Source organism: Dipodomys ordii, unplaced genomic scaffold (genome assembly GCF_000151885.1).
Source record: "Dipodomys ordii isolate 6190 unplaced genomic scaffold, Dord_2.0 Scaffold39, whole genome shotgun sequence".
NCBI classification, from domain to species: Eukaryota; Metazoa; Chordata; class Mammalia; order Rodentia; family Heteromyidae; genus Dipodomys; species Dipodomys ordii.
In genome coordinates, this window is record NW_012267255.1 from 185,069 (window position 1) to 199,951 (window position 14,883).

A 14,883-nucleotide genomic window follows, 5' to 3' on the forward strand; every position below is an offset into this window, starting at 1 on the left:
TGTGTGTGTGTGTGTGTGTGTGTGTGTGTGTTTGAGGTAAACACCAAGGGCCTTTTAATGCTTAAGGTGTGTGTGTGTTTTGTTAGTCTTGGGGCTTGGACTCAAGGCCTAGGCAATGTCCTTTTTCTCAAGGCTAGCACTCTACCACTTGAGCCACAATGCCACTTCCAGCTTTTTCTGTTTCTGTGATACTGAGGAATCAGACCCAGGGTTTCATGCATGCTAGGCAAGCACTCTACCACTAAGCCACATTCCCAGGCTAATTTCTTTGGAAATTGATTATTAGTAATAGTTTTTTTGTTAGTTGTTTACTTTCTTGTTGATGGTGGGTTTTTGTTGTTGTTGTTTTGGTCTAGATCTAACTATATTGTTCAGGCTGGTAAAATTTCTGGGCTCAAATGATCATTTTTCCTCAGTTTCCTGAATATATGAAGGACTACAAGCTGGTAACAGTTTTGACATGAAGGGGGTGGGTATATACATATATATATATCATATGCTGTTAGATCATGTGTTCTCCTTGTGTGAACATCATGTACTTATAAACTTAGATAATGTCTTTAGGTAATATATCTTACAATAATATATGTAGTCTGTCATTGAAAGAATTGTCATGTAGCAAATACCTGCAGCTGAGAATATGTTTGGACAATTGATAACTTACTTTAAAATAACCCTATTGAATGTCCTTAAATTTAGTTTTCAATCCTTTGTGTAACATCATTCCATATTCATTAACTATATTAAAAGTTTTCAATCCTTTATGAAACATTATTTCATATTCATTAACTATATTTATTAATGCACTAAAGCAACAAGCCAAGAAACTTTGAAGGATTTATGTATTTTTTTAAAAAATCATGATTATGATAATTCATGACCTTGTTATCTATGATCCTGAGGCTACTTTTTCATCTGAGCCCCTGTCTTAACAAAGGAAAATGCTTTTCAACTAAAAACAAAACCAAATCTAAGAGATACTGCCTTAGCCTGTGAGTAGCAACAGTATCCCAGCACGATAATTCCATCAGCCTAGGGAAAATATGCATATGTTACCGATTCTTATGCCAGAACAATCTCTTACCTGTATGTACTAAAACACATGAAGAACTTGGTAATTTTCCTGATAATGCACGTCACTATCATTCCCCCCAAATTAAACTATTTCTAGAATCAAATTTATGTTGATATAAAAACAAAAAAATGTACAAATAGGCACAATAAGAAGAAATTAAACTTTTCATACCACTTTTTGTTTTTCGTTTGTCTGTCATGGGACTTGAACTCTGGGCCTGGGTGCTGTCCCTTGGCTCTTCAGCTCAAGGAGAGCACGCTACCACTTGAGCCACAACAGCCACTTGGAGATAAGAGTCTCACAGACTTTTCCTGCCCGGGCTGGATTAGAACTATGATCCTCAGATCTCAGCCTCCTGAGTAGCTAGGATTACAGGCATGAGCCACCATCACCCGGCTGTTCATATCATTTTTTAAAAGAGCATTACACAGAAACTTTCTGTGTATTGTAATTCCCTTATACTCACCCTATCACAAGTCAGACACTGTACTGAGCTAATGATTGTTCCATCAAATATGTCTGAAATAACACTTCTGTATTTCTTATGCTGTTTTTTTCTCTTTGGAGATGCAGACTGAGCTAGAATTGAAAAATAAGTGTAGAACATTAACAAAATGTTTTTAAGACTCCTTTCAATAGTATTCTTTTAAACAAACTGAATCAAATAAGGTTTCAACTGGTTTCATTTTTTTTAATATGACTCTTGGCCACTATAAATGTACATATGGGAAAATGAAAACAATCTTGAATTAAGAAGAATGGGAAGCCAGGCACCAGTGGTTCACATATATAATCCTGTCTACTCAGGAGGCTGAGATCTGAGAAAACCTAAGATCTAACATCTGTAAACCTGTAAGTTTTATACCTTATAAAGGTAGAATTCTTAATCACAGCTGGTTGAAGTATAGACACTGGAAAAGTTTCACAGTTTTGTCAAATATTAAGTATAAAATGAATAATAATGACTGGGAATATGGCTTAGTGGTAGAGTGCTTGCCTTGCATGAGGCCCTGGGTTCGATTTCTCAGTACCACATAAACAGAAAAGGCCAGAAGTGGTGCTATGACTCAAGTGGTAGAGTGTTAGCCTTGAGCAAAAGAAGCTCAGGGACAGTCCCCAGACTCTGAGTTCAAGCCCCAGGACTGGCAAGCAATAAATAAATAAATTGAACAATAAAACTCAGTATATGTATCCTAAGCAAATAAAATTTATGTTCAGAATAAGATATGTACACAAATTTTTACAGCAGCATTATTCATAATTGCTAAAAACTGGAAACAATTCAAAAGTCCTTAAATGAGTGAATTAACAGGGGCTAATACAATGAAATGCAATTTGGTAATGAAAAGAAACAGACTATTCAGACACGCAATAATACAACTGGTTCCCAAACAATACTTTATGGTAAGTAAAAGAAGCCTGTTTCAAAATCTACATACTGTAAGACTTCATTGTAAAGCATTCTGGGAAAATGCAAAACAATAGAAACCAAGTATCAACAGTGCCAGGCCTTAGGGGTAGAAGGATGATCTGATTACAAAACAATAGCATGAAGGAATTCTTTTAGGGTATTAGAAATATTTTGTATTGTGTTTGTAATAAAAAAACATTTATACATGTATTAAAACATAGAAATTTTTAATAAAGAGTGAATTCAACTGTAAATAAAAATTTTATATATAGAATACTAGCCAGGCACCAGGTGACACATGCATATAATTCTAGCCACTGACGAAGTTCAGATGGCTCCACATTCAAGAGGATGGTGGTTAGAGGCCAGCCCAGGCAGAAAACTTCACTAGAATCCATCTCCAAAAATATGTGTGTGTGTGTGAGTGTATGTATATGTACACATATATGTGTAAATATGTGTGGAGATATAACAATATAAGCCCTCAGTGTGTAAGTATTTTTTTTTTCGGTCGTGGGGCTTGAACTCTGGACCTGGGTGCTGTCCCTCAGCTCTTCAGTCAAGGCTAGCGCTCTACTTCCAAGTTTCTAGTGGTTAATTAGAGATAAGAGTCTCACGAACTTTCCTGCCCAGGCTGGCTTTGAACCGTGATCCTCAGATATCAGCCTCCTGAGTAGCTAGGATTACAGGCATGAGCCACCAGTGCCCTGCTGTGTAAGTGATCTTTTAAAAATTTAAGTATATATGTATCTTTTTAAAGTATATAAACTTAAAAAAAAAATAAAGTAGCTGGGTACCAGTGGCTAATGCCTATAAATCCTAGCTACTCAGGAGGCTGAGATTTGAAGTTCCCAGTTCAAAACCAGCATGGGCAGAAAAGCCCATGAGACTTTTACCTCCAATTAACTACCAAAAAAAAGCCAGAAAAGGAGGTGTTGCTCAAGTGTTGCTTAAGTGCTCAAGTGTTGCTCAAGACCATAAGCACAAAAGAACAGTCTCAGGCCCTGAGTTTGAGCACACACACACACACACACACACACACAAAAGCTGGGTTAGAGGTATGGTTCAAATGGGAAGTGCATCAGCCTAGCAAACGCAAGGCTTCCCCATTAAAAACAAAAGAGTACCACACTCATATCCTTCAAATGATCAAATATCAAAATTAACACTTAATTTTTGGCAGTTTTTAAAAACCAGCATTCACAAGGAGATATGATCATGTAAACAGGACTCAAGAAACAAAGGATCTCCACTCAATTTGTTGTATCATTTCTAAATGACTCCATGTTCTTGACCACATATATGGTGTGTATGTATATATATATATATATATATATATATATATATATACATATATATATGTGCTTATCTGAGGAAAAGCTAGGAGGAGGGCTTAGAATCAAAGGGAAACAGGAAAATATACAACAGAGGGACCTATCAGCTGCACTGAACATTGATGAAAATGAACTAAGCAGCTCAAGGGAAGTGATGGGAGGGAGGGAATGAGAGTGAAAGAGGGAGCAGCTAACACTAAGCAAAAAGCAAGAAATGCACATACCACCCGATGCGGAAGAAACAGTTGTACTGTCAAAGCTCGTAGAATTCACAAACATTATAGACCATGATAATGGTAATTTGCCTTGTGAAGGTTAAAATGTGTTTGTGACTTTAAGTATCACTAGTTCACAATACTGTGAAATTTATGCAATCAATTTCAATAAAAATTATTTTTTAAAAATCATAACAATATGGAGCTATTTGTGAAAATTCCATACATGTGCTTTGAACAAGTCCACCCCTTTGTCCAAAATCAGCATTTTAATATTCAAAACAAAAGAATTTGAATAAAGGTAACTTTTTACCTTTTTTGTGAGTAGATGCCAATCCTGGCCACAAATTGCCTGGTTTAGGAGGGCTGGTAGATAAACGTGAGTTAACACCTTCATTAGATGGAATAATCTGTGATGTAGATAGTTCGTTCAAATGGACATCAGTGATATAGTCTGCAATATTTAAAAGTTGTATTATTACCTTGAATAACAAAATTATTCCATGTGTCCAAAAATGTTAGCAAAAGTTTGACAATCTCAATGCAATACATATAAATGTGCATCAGATGAAATATCTGAAAAACAAAGTGTTTTTTTGCAAAGAAAAATAAGTGTTTTTCCACCTACGAACCCAATTAATGTTTAAAATCAATTATGGTTATAGGCAATTCAGAAAGAGAACAGTGAAAATACGAAGCCAAACAGCATCTTCTTGGTCCAAGTTTTATACATTTAAAAATACAACCAGATGCCAGTATCTCCTGCCTTTAATCCTAGGTTCTCTAGGATCTGAGCACTGTACTTCAAAGTCAGTCCACACAGGAAAAGTCCTGAAACTCTTATCTCCAATGAACTGGCAAAAAGTGAAGGTGTGCCTCAAGTGATAAGGAGCCAGTCTTGAGCCAAAAAAAAAAAAACCAATGAAAGCATGAGGCCCGGGCTGGGAAGGTGGCTCAGTGGTAGAGTGCTTGCCTTGCATGCCTGAGGCCCTGACTTCGACTCCTCAGCACCACATAAGCAAAAAGAAAAAAAGCAGGAAGTGGCGCTGTGGCTCAAGTGGTAGAGGGCTAGCCTTGAGCTGAAGAGCTGAGGGACAGCACCCAGGCCCAGAGTTCAGGCCCCACGACCAGACCCCCCCAAAAAAGCATGAGGCCCTGAATTCAAGCCCCAGCATCAAAGAAAGAAAATAAAATACACCTAGTAGTTTAATTTTTTTAACTTATTATTTAATGATGCCAGGGATAGACCCACTTGCTAGGCAAGTAATCCTTCACTGAGCAACAACACCCCAGACCAAGATTATTCTTACAGACTAACATAGCAATCAAAATTACACAAGAAATTCAGGCATAAATTAGCCATGCACACTCTCTTACTGTGATGAAAAATAAATCTTTTCATTAAGATTTTTTTCAGAACAAAATTGCAAAATGAATCAAAAAACGTTTCATGAGGGCCAGATTACACCTGTAATCCTAGCTACTCAGGAGGCTGAGATCTGAGGATTTCGGTTCAAAGCCAGCCTAGGCAGGCAAGACCATGAGTCCTTATCTCCAATAAACCACTCAGAAAACAGGAAGTGGTGCTGTGGCTCAAGTGGTTGAGCACTAGTCCTGAGCTGAAGAGCTGAAGGACAGCCCCATGACCAAAAGAAAAAAGAAAAAAAAAAGCTTCATGAGAGTTAACTTGATGGTTTGCTGTTGAAGTATCTAACATGTATTTCATGCAAGAGCCAATGTGTCAGTAAGTATATGAAAAAAAGAAAATAAAAAGAAAACATGTTAATAAAGCACCCTCATTCAGAATATTTACAGAAATTTTTCTTTTCCAGACAATGCAAAACCATTTTACCACAGACTTTTCTCAATACATCAACTATGACCAAGTCAGACTACACCCTGTTGGAGAAAAAAGGCTCACCATAGACTTTTTGAAGAGGAAAAATGTCAATACTTAGATCTAGAAAAAGGATTGGCAAGTTTTTCCTATAAATGTGCAGATAGTAAATATTTTAGGTTTTGTGTGCCATGAGGTCTTGATCACACTTTTTCACCAAGCTTTTAAAACATAAAAACTCACTGCCCTGATTTAGGTTACCTAGTTATTATGTGTAAGACAAACCTGTGGCCAGTTTTAAAAGGACCAAGTATAAAAAGTATGTCCCTTAATCAGGCTTAATTGGGTTTTGAACAAGGAAGAGATGAATAGCAGTCCAGGTTTTCAGTACTGATATTTCATATACTTATTGACTAAATATCTACATAAGATCAGAACCTAACACTCCTAGTTTTCCTGACTAGAAAACATCTACATACTGTACACAGCTAAATCACGAGACTTCCTAAGACTAAGGAACTATTCTATAAAAAGAACCTTTTGTTTCCTTTGGGTTTCTTATTTTGTTTTATAACAGAGTGTCACTCTATCTCAAGCTGCCTCTACACACCAAGTACTTAGGAATACAGGCAGTATTCCAACACACCTGGCAAAGAAGGAACTCTGGATGAATTCAAATATTTAAATTACTTAGTAGCAATCAATTTTCAGAAATTACCAAGATAAAATTTTTGTTACTTGTCAGCCACTTAAGGTCACATAATTTAAACCTCTGATGGCCTAATTTTATATACATTGGAAAACTAAACAACACATTAAGCCATGATAAATTAAATTTTAAAAATATAAATATGATACACAAAACAACACTGGATGTAACTCCAGTCAGAGTCATCAAAATCGAGTAAGAGTATATAATTAGAAAAGGACAATCTGGATTATTTTGCTTTTTTTGGTCAGTCATGGGGCCTGAACTCTGGGCCTCAGCTCTTCAGCTCAAGGCTAGTGCTCTACCACTTGAGCCACAGCACCACTTCTGGCTTTTTTCTTTTTGTTTATGTGGTGCTGAGGAATCAAACCCAGGGCCTCATGCAAGCACTCTACCACTGAGCCACCTCCCCAGCCCTATTTTGCTTTTTTAATCCTAGGATCAACAGAACTAGGTTGAGATAAACAGATTATAAAAGGGCTAATTCTGAATTGACCATTTTATTGTCCTTCAATCTTCGACGTGTTGAGGACCTCACCCAGACACCAGATCTGCTGTTGTCTTAATCATAGCCTGCAGAATCTTGAGAAATGCATTTCTTTTATTTACATAGTTTACATAACTACATATATAAAAGAATTTTGATGAATGTCTAGTTCAAAAGGAGGGGGAAAGTTTCCTTTTCTGTTTACTTTTTGGGTGGACTGGGGTTTCAATGCAAGGAATCTCACTAGGTCAGTACTCTGTAGCTGAGTCAGTCATGACTCCAACTATTTGGCTATAACTTATGCTTGCTATATAGTCCAGGCTGCCCTTGAACTCTTGATCCTCATGCTTCAGTTTCCTGACTACTGGGGTTACAGCTATGTGCTAAATACCCAGTTTGAATGTCGTAAATAAACCATCTTTTCTTCAGAGTCTATAATTTTAATACTCCCATGTAATACCACTAAACTTTAGGTCTATTAATGAAAAGTCCCTACTTTAACAATTATTTAAGCACTCATTGTCTACAAGTGAAACATTATGTTCATGAACAAATTGTCACCTGTAGCTCTGCCATGTATTTGTACTTTGACAGTTTCCTGGTTATTTAAGTCAATAGTTTCAGATACAGAGTCTCTATCTTTATCTAAGTCTCCTTCAGAATTTATTTTATTAATCTTATTGCATATCTTCTCTTTTTGCCAGTCTTTTGACATTTCTGAATTATTCTCATCATCCTGAATTAACATTGTTGTTTCATTATTATCTTCAGAAAAGCCTTTGGAGCCATTTTCATTTTCTGCTTTATCACTGCTGCTACAAGATTCACAGGACTGAAAATCTACATCCGATTGGCTCTTGTCTTCTTCCATGGTCTCCTCAGAAGTTATAGTTTGAGGATCTTCCTCTGTTTCCATGACCTGCTCTTTCAATTCTTCATGAAGGAGATCCATTAAACATCGAAGGAATTCCTGAGCATCCTAACATATCAACAACATAATGTTACCACTTTATTATATGAATATTTAGGAACTTAAGAAAAAACATGAAACATGCGGTTATCAACTGTATACATTATCACAATGAGACAATACCAGTTTATAGAACATAAGAAAATAGATAAGATACAGTAAATGGTAGAAATTTATAAATAAAACAAAGCTTTAATAAACAAGATGATTTCAATGTCACCTTTTATTAGTGCTGCTATTCATAAACTAAATGAATAAGAGATAAAATAATTATATGCTTCATGTAACAATCAGATTTTAGAGACATGTTCTAAATTCAAGTATGTAAAAGTTTTGACTGAGTTACAGCTTTATCTACTCTTGAATGCATCTCAAAAAAAAAATACTCTTGATCCACCTGAAGTGCATTCTGAAAATATAAGTTCTTGGGTCTCAATTTAAACCATCAAATTGTAACCTTTGGAGATCTTGGAATTTGTATGAGATAAGCTCATGCCTGTAATCCTAGCTACCCAAGAGGCTAAGATCGGAGGACAACAGTTCGAAGCCAGCCTGGACAGAAAAGTCCCCATGAGACTCTTATCTCCACTTGAAAATCGAAGTGGCGCTGTAGCGTAAGCGGGAAAGCAGGTACAGCGTCCAGGCCGAGTTCAAGCCCCACAACTGACCAAAAAAAAAGAAGGACTAGGTAATGGCTTAAAAACAGAAAAATGCACCAGGGCGAGATATACTAATGATGCTACATAAAACTATAGTAATTGAAAGTTTGCCAAGTGATATCAATCCAAAATACCACAGATCAAAGAAATGGATTAAAAAGCCCAGACAAGCTTTTCGGGTGTAGTTCAATAGAAGAGCATTTGCCTGATGTGCACCAAGCACTATGTTTGATCTACAGCAAAACAAAAACAAAAAGGCCCAAGATAGAGTCTATCATGTATTAATAAAAATATGAATAAATTAACAATGAAGAAAATTTTAAATTACATAAGAAAATTCTTATAATTACACAGTTTGGTACAATTTCTTAGCTATGAAAAAGTAAAAATAAAAGCTGCCTTACAAAATAATAAAACAAAGCCAGGCACTAGTATCTCATGCCTGTAATCCTAGCTACTCAGGAGGCTGAGATCTGAGGATCACAGTTCAAAGCCAGCCTGGGCAGTAAACTCTGTGAGACTCTTATCTCCAATAAACCACTAGAAAACCAGAAGTGGCGCTGTGACTCAAGCAGTAGAGCGCTTGCCTTGAGCTGAAGAGCGCAGGGACAGCGCCCAAGCCCAGAGTTCAAGTCCTACGACCCACAATAATAATAATAATAATAATGATAATAAATGTTTTGTGCCCAGAAGAGCTTTTATTTTTGGGGGGGAGGGGTTTCTTTCGTGGGCTTGAACTTTGGGCCTGGAGGCTGTCCCTGAGCTCTTCAGCACAAGGCTAACAGTCTACTACTTGAGCCATAACACCAATTCTGGTTTTCTGGTGATTAATTGGAGATAAAAGTCTCACAAACTTTCCTGCCCTGGCTGACTTTGAACTGCAATCATCAGATAGAGATCTCCTGAATAGCTAGGATTACAGGCATGAGCCACCAGCACTGGCAGAAGTGCTATTTTTTTAAAGCATAAAATACTGAAAATGTTATCTATCTCTGGATGTATAACTCACTAGAATAAACAGAAAAAGTATACTGATATATAGCATACCCAATCCTCAAAGTTTCTAGAAAAATATACATAATAATTTATAATTTATATATTTGTATTTATAAAAATATATAATTATAAATTTATAATAAACTGAAAGAAAGCTGAAAAATATAAAGCATTAATATTCTTGGTCAATAAAGAATGATAAAAATGGACAAATAAATGCATATCATTTACAAAATTATTAAATATTATTCGAATAATGAATGAAAAGCAATAGACTAACCTGCTGAGAATATCCTCGAAATGTTGGATTAACAGTTTTAATTCCTTGAAACAGATTAGTAGGCACAACAGACCCTGGCCTGAGAAAGAAACCATTTTTGGTATTGGCTTTTTTTCATACATTTTTAGTGGTTTTCATCATGTATATAGTCACCGTGATTACTTTCTCTGTCTCTCTGCTCCTACTAGTCAGTCCCCTTCTCAGTTTCCCCAAAAGAAAACATTTTAAAAGGAAAACTTTTGATCAGGCACCAGTGGCTCACACTTATGATCCAAGCCACTTAGGAGACTGAAATCTAAAGATCAAGGTTCAAAAACAGTGAGCAGAAAAGTACATGAGACTGTTACCTACAATTAGCCACCAAAAAGCCAGAAGTAGAGCTGTGGCTAAAATGGCAGAGCACCAGCGTTGAGCAGAGCCTAGACTTTGAGTTCAAGCCACAGTATAGGCACAAATTTTTAAAATTATTTTTAATTATAATTCTTTCCTCTCCCAATTAAAATCATACTTCACTAAAAGATTTTTTTGTTTTTTGTTATTTTTGTCGGTTATGGGGCTTGAACTCTGGGCCTGGGTGCTGTCCCTGTGCTCTTCAGCTCAAGCCAAGTGCTCTACCACTTGAGCCACAGTGCCACTTCTGGTTTTCTGGTGGTTAATTGGAGATAAGAGTCTCACGAACTTTCCCTGACTAGGCTGGCTTTGAACCTCAATCCTCAGATCTCAGCCTCCTGAGTAACTAGGGTTACAGACGTGAGCCACCGGTGCCTGGCTAACTAAATGATTTTTTAAAGGGCAAGTTCCTAAATTATAATTAGACAAAATTAACACCTTACAGCAAATAATTATTGTCCTAATGCCAAACTTTAAAACAAACATACTTAAGCAGATAGACTTTAATAAAGGTATCTATGATCTAATTCTAGCATTGTAAGAATGCCATGTCTCTGTGTTAAAGTAGTGTGTTTCAGTAACAGCATCTTTATCAATTTAGCATTCTGACTATGCCAATCTGGATACTGTCTTAAATGTAACAGGCTCAAATTTTAACTGAAGTATGTCAAAGCTCTCTCACTTTTTCAGTTAAAGAAAGATGCCTTCATACTTTTAATATTTGTATAATTCATTTTGAGTATACATACATTAGGTACATACCTGCTTTTATGCCACAATTCTGTCATTAGTTTGAGATAACTTTTACAAATTGCTGGTTTCTTATCTGTTCTAGCTAATCCTCCACAGTCAAGAAAAAACTGCGTCAAAGGTGGGCTAGTTTTTAAGAAGAAAAAAGTGTTAGACTGGAATCAAAACCTAACAATTTCTAATTCCTAATGATTAATTTCTAGTCATGTAATAAACTGACAGCACACAGATCCTTGTATCTGTTATTTTTTCACCCCTTTCTAATGCCTACCTTCATATTCATTTCTTCACATCCTTAACAAGCTCAATCAATCAGATTTGGAGCACCCATACAGTCTTCTATGTGTTAGATCCAAACACCTTTCTGCTTTCTTTCAAGTAATCTTTTTTACAGACCCACTCACTCCTTGGTTTTGGTTGGTTTTTTGTTTTGTTTTGTTTTTTTGTCGATCATGGGGCCGAACTCTGGGCCTGGGCACTGTCCCTCAGTTCTTCAAGGGTAGTGCTCTACCACTTGAGCTATAGCACCACTTCTGGCTTTTTCCTGCTTATGTGGTGCTGAGGAATAGAACCCAGGGCCTCATGCATGCATTGGGCCTCTACCAATGAGCCACTTTCCCAGCCCGGTTTTGTTTTTTGATGCAGTCCTACTATGTAGCCCAAGATGGCTTCAAAGCCTCAATACTGCCTCACTCTCCTGCGTGTTGGGGTTACAGGCATGTACCACCCCTCCCCCCCAGCTATCCCAACTCTTGAACAAACTTCTTCACCAATATAATGCACTTTTCCCCTTACCTCTCTTTACCCTGTCTCAACAAACAAAAACTTTTTTTATTGTTCTTCCTGCTATTAGCCATCAAAATATATTCTCAAAACTTGATCTAGTAACTCGTTTTCTCTTCTAATATATTCTTTTCTTTAAATGGTCTTAAATTCCTGTTCATACACCAAAAGTGGCCAAATTTATATAACATCAATCCATCATCTCATCTAATCTGCATTTATACCAATGCTCAAACTGAAAAATATTATGGCATTTCAAATTTAACATGGCCAAAATTTTGCTTTCAAGAGAATATGTTCTTCCTCCATGCTTTTATATTCTAATATATCTGTTGGTGGCTCAAACTAACATTTTTTTTTTTTTGTCAGCCGTGGGGCTTGAACTCTGGCCTGGGAGCTGTCCCTCAGCTCTTCAGCTCTACCACTTGAGCCACAACGCCATTTCTGGTTTTCTGGTGGTTTACTGGAGATAAGAGTCTCCTGGACATTTCCTGCCCAGGCAACTGCGATTCTCAGATTTCAGCCTCCTAAGTAGCTGGGATTACAGGGCGTGAGCCACCAGCACCCAACTCAAACTAACAATTTTGAAAGAATTTATTATCTTTTACAAGTTTGATTAGCTTGAGGGCACTCCTGTAAATGTATTCAGTATAGGAAAATGATACAACAAAGAACCAAATCCTGACAGCAATAAACTAAACCTTTCTTGAAGGCATTTTAATAGCCACTAAACCCTTGCAATACTGCAGCCTTATTGCCCACATCTTCCTAATGAAATCAAATTAGTTGACTGCAAAGTAAATTTGTGGAAGTAGTACAATAAACAAAAAATATATAAAACAATACGTAGGGGTGCAGCTCAGTGGTAGAACACTTTCTAATATAAATGAGGCCCTAGCTTCCATCCCCAGCATCACTAAATATTAAAAAATAGGCCACAAACATATACACAAAAATCTGTTTGGAATTCTGATTTAGTATTCAGGTGAGACCCATGACAAAGATAAACTTCTGTACTCAGTTTTCGCATGGATAGAAAAAATACTCATACTGGACATAGTGGCACCTTCCAATACTTGGGAAATTGAGGCAGAGGAACCAAGTTTGAGGCCAGCCTGAACTAAATAGCAAGACCCTCTCCCAAACAATTAATTAATTAAAGGAATAAAACTGTCCTATGGCTTTTTCAAGATGTGATATTCCAACTTCAAATCTCTCCTTTCTCTACTTAATCTAACCATATCCTATCAACTAATCATTCTCCTAAAATGTCTATATACAATTCATCCACTCTTTCCTATCAACCTACATGGTACAATCTACCATTATTTTTGCTTTAGTTACTTGACAGGCTCCTAACTGATCTTCCAAATTCTATATTCTTTCCTTTCCAACATGGCAACTATAATGCTCTTTTTAAAACATAAAATGGATTATTATATCAAATTGTTGTAAAAATCTTCAGTGGTACCTTAGTACAATAAAGATTAAGGACCTAAATTTTAATATGGCCTACATGACCCAGACCTATGTCATTCACTACCATTATTACCATACTCATGTAATATAGGTTTTCTTCCAGTTCTCAAAAATGTCAATCTCCTTTCCTGCCACAAGAACCCTTACAAAGGCAAAGCAATGCTCCTGAAACATCAGTCAGTGATTCTGAACTCTGGTCCTGACTTGATGTATATAAAGTTAGTACCTGCCCTAAGGACTTGGTATGATTTAGCAAAAATAAAATAAAATAAATCTGAATGCTTTATTAAAGGGTTTCCTATAAAGAAAAATGTTATTTTCATAGGCTCTCTAAACTAAAAGCAAGAAAATAATTATTCACATTCTTCATTTTCTAGTGGGAAAAAAAAAAAACCCCACCTTACCAGGGATATACATCATGTCTAGACCAACAGCTTTCTTGCCTACTCTACCTTAGGCAAGGGTCAACTCCTGCTATATGATTTTCTGTTCCAAAAATGACATTTAAAGCTACATAAAAAGTAAAATGAGGAAGTGGCGCTGTAGCTCAAGTGGTAGAGCGCTCGCCTTGAGCTGAAGAGCTGAGGGCCAGCGCCCAGGCCCAGAGTTCAAGCCCCATGACCGACAAAAAAAAAAAAGTAAAATGAAAATGAATTTCTCTACTTACCAATTAGAAAGTGCCTGCAAAGCTGCATTCATGTAACAAGTATTTCCAATATTTTTCAAACCTGTAAGACCTAGTGAGAAAAAAATATAAATTCAATGATGCAACAAATGATTCAATTTTCTGGGTGGTTATTGAGTTGGGTTTTGTTTTTTGTTGGTCATGGGCCTGAACTCTGGGCCTGGGGACTGTCCCTCAGCTCTTCAGCTCAAGACTAGCACTCTACCACTTGAGCCACAGTGTCACTTCTGGCTTTTTCTGCTTATGTGGTGCTGAGGAATCAAACCCAGAATCTCATGCATGCGAGGCAAGCACTCAACCACTGAGCCACCTTCCCAGCCCAAAATAATTCTTTTTATTTTAGCTTTTTTGAGATAATTTTTTTGTCAGTCATGGGGTTTGAACTCTGGGCCTGGGCTCTGTCCTGGAGCTCTTCAGCTCAAGGCTAGTGCTCTACCACTTGAACCACAGCACCACTTCAATCTATTTTCTAAGAACATTTCTAAAGACATTTCTAGAACATTCTAAGAAGATTTACATTTCTCAACACAACCCATTTAATTATTTGACAAAATAGTTCCATGATGATTATGCAAAAACTCATATGGTAAGATAAATATCCTTTTCCTTTCCAAACGAAATACAATTATTATCTCTTCCATATATTCAAGTTCATTTTCATCCATTTACTCCATTACTTTAAAATAAAAAGGAACTGAACAGATAGTTTAAAGATTGGGAAGGTGGCTCAGTGGTACAGCATTTGCCTTGCATGCATGAGGCCCTGGATTTGATTCCTCAGCACCACATAAGCAGAAAAAAAAAAAAGCCGGAAGTGGTGCTG

At 36.7% G+C, this 14,883-nt stretch overlaps 1 protein-coding gene across 1 annotated transcript in view; it reads right to left on the reverse strand.

Moving 5' to 3' along the window:
- The window catches only part of Usp33 (ubiquitin specific peptidase 33), a 67,846-nt gene that overhangs the window by 28,099 nt on the left and 24,864 nt on the right, over positions 1 to 14,883 (reverse strand). Inside the window, exons 8-13 of the mRNA XM_013018333.1 lie at positions 14,043 to 14,112; positions 11,126 to 11,239; positions 9,974 to 10,052; positions 7,630 to 8,047; positions 4,349 to 4,489; positions 1,542 to 1,654 (exon numbers count right to left, since the gene is read on the reverse strand). Coding sequence (XP_012873787.1) covers positions 1,542 to 1,654; positions 4,349 to 4,489; positions 7,630 to 8,047; positions 9,974 to 10,052; positions 11,126 to 11,239; positions 14,043 to 14,112 — 935 coding nt within the window. The remainder of the gene's footprint in view (positions 1 to 1,541; positions 1,655 to 4,348; positions 4,490 to 7,629; positions 8,048 to 9,973; positions 10,053 to 11,125; positions 11,240 to 14,042; positions 14,113 to 14,883) is intronic.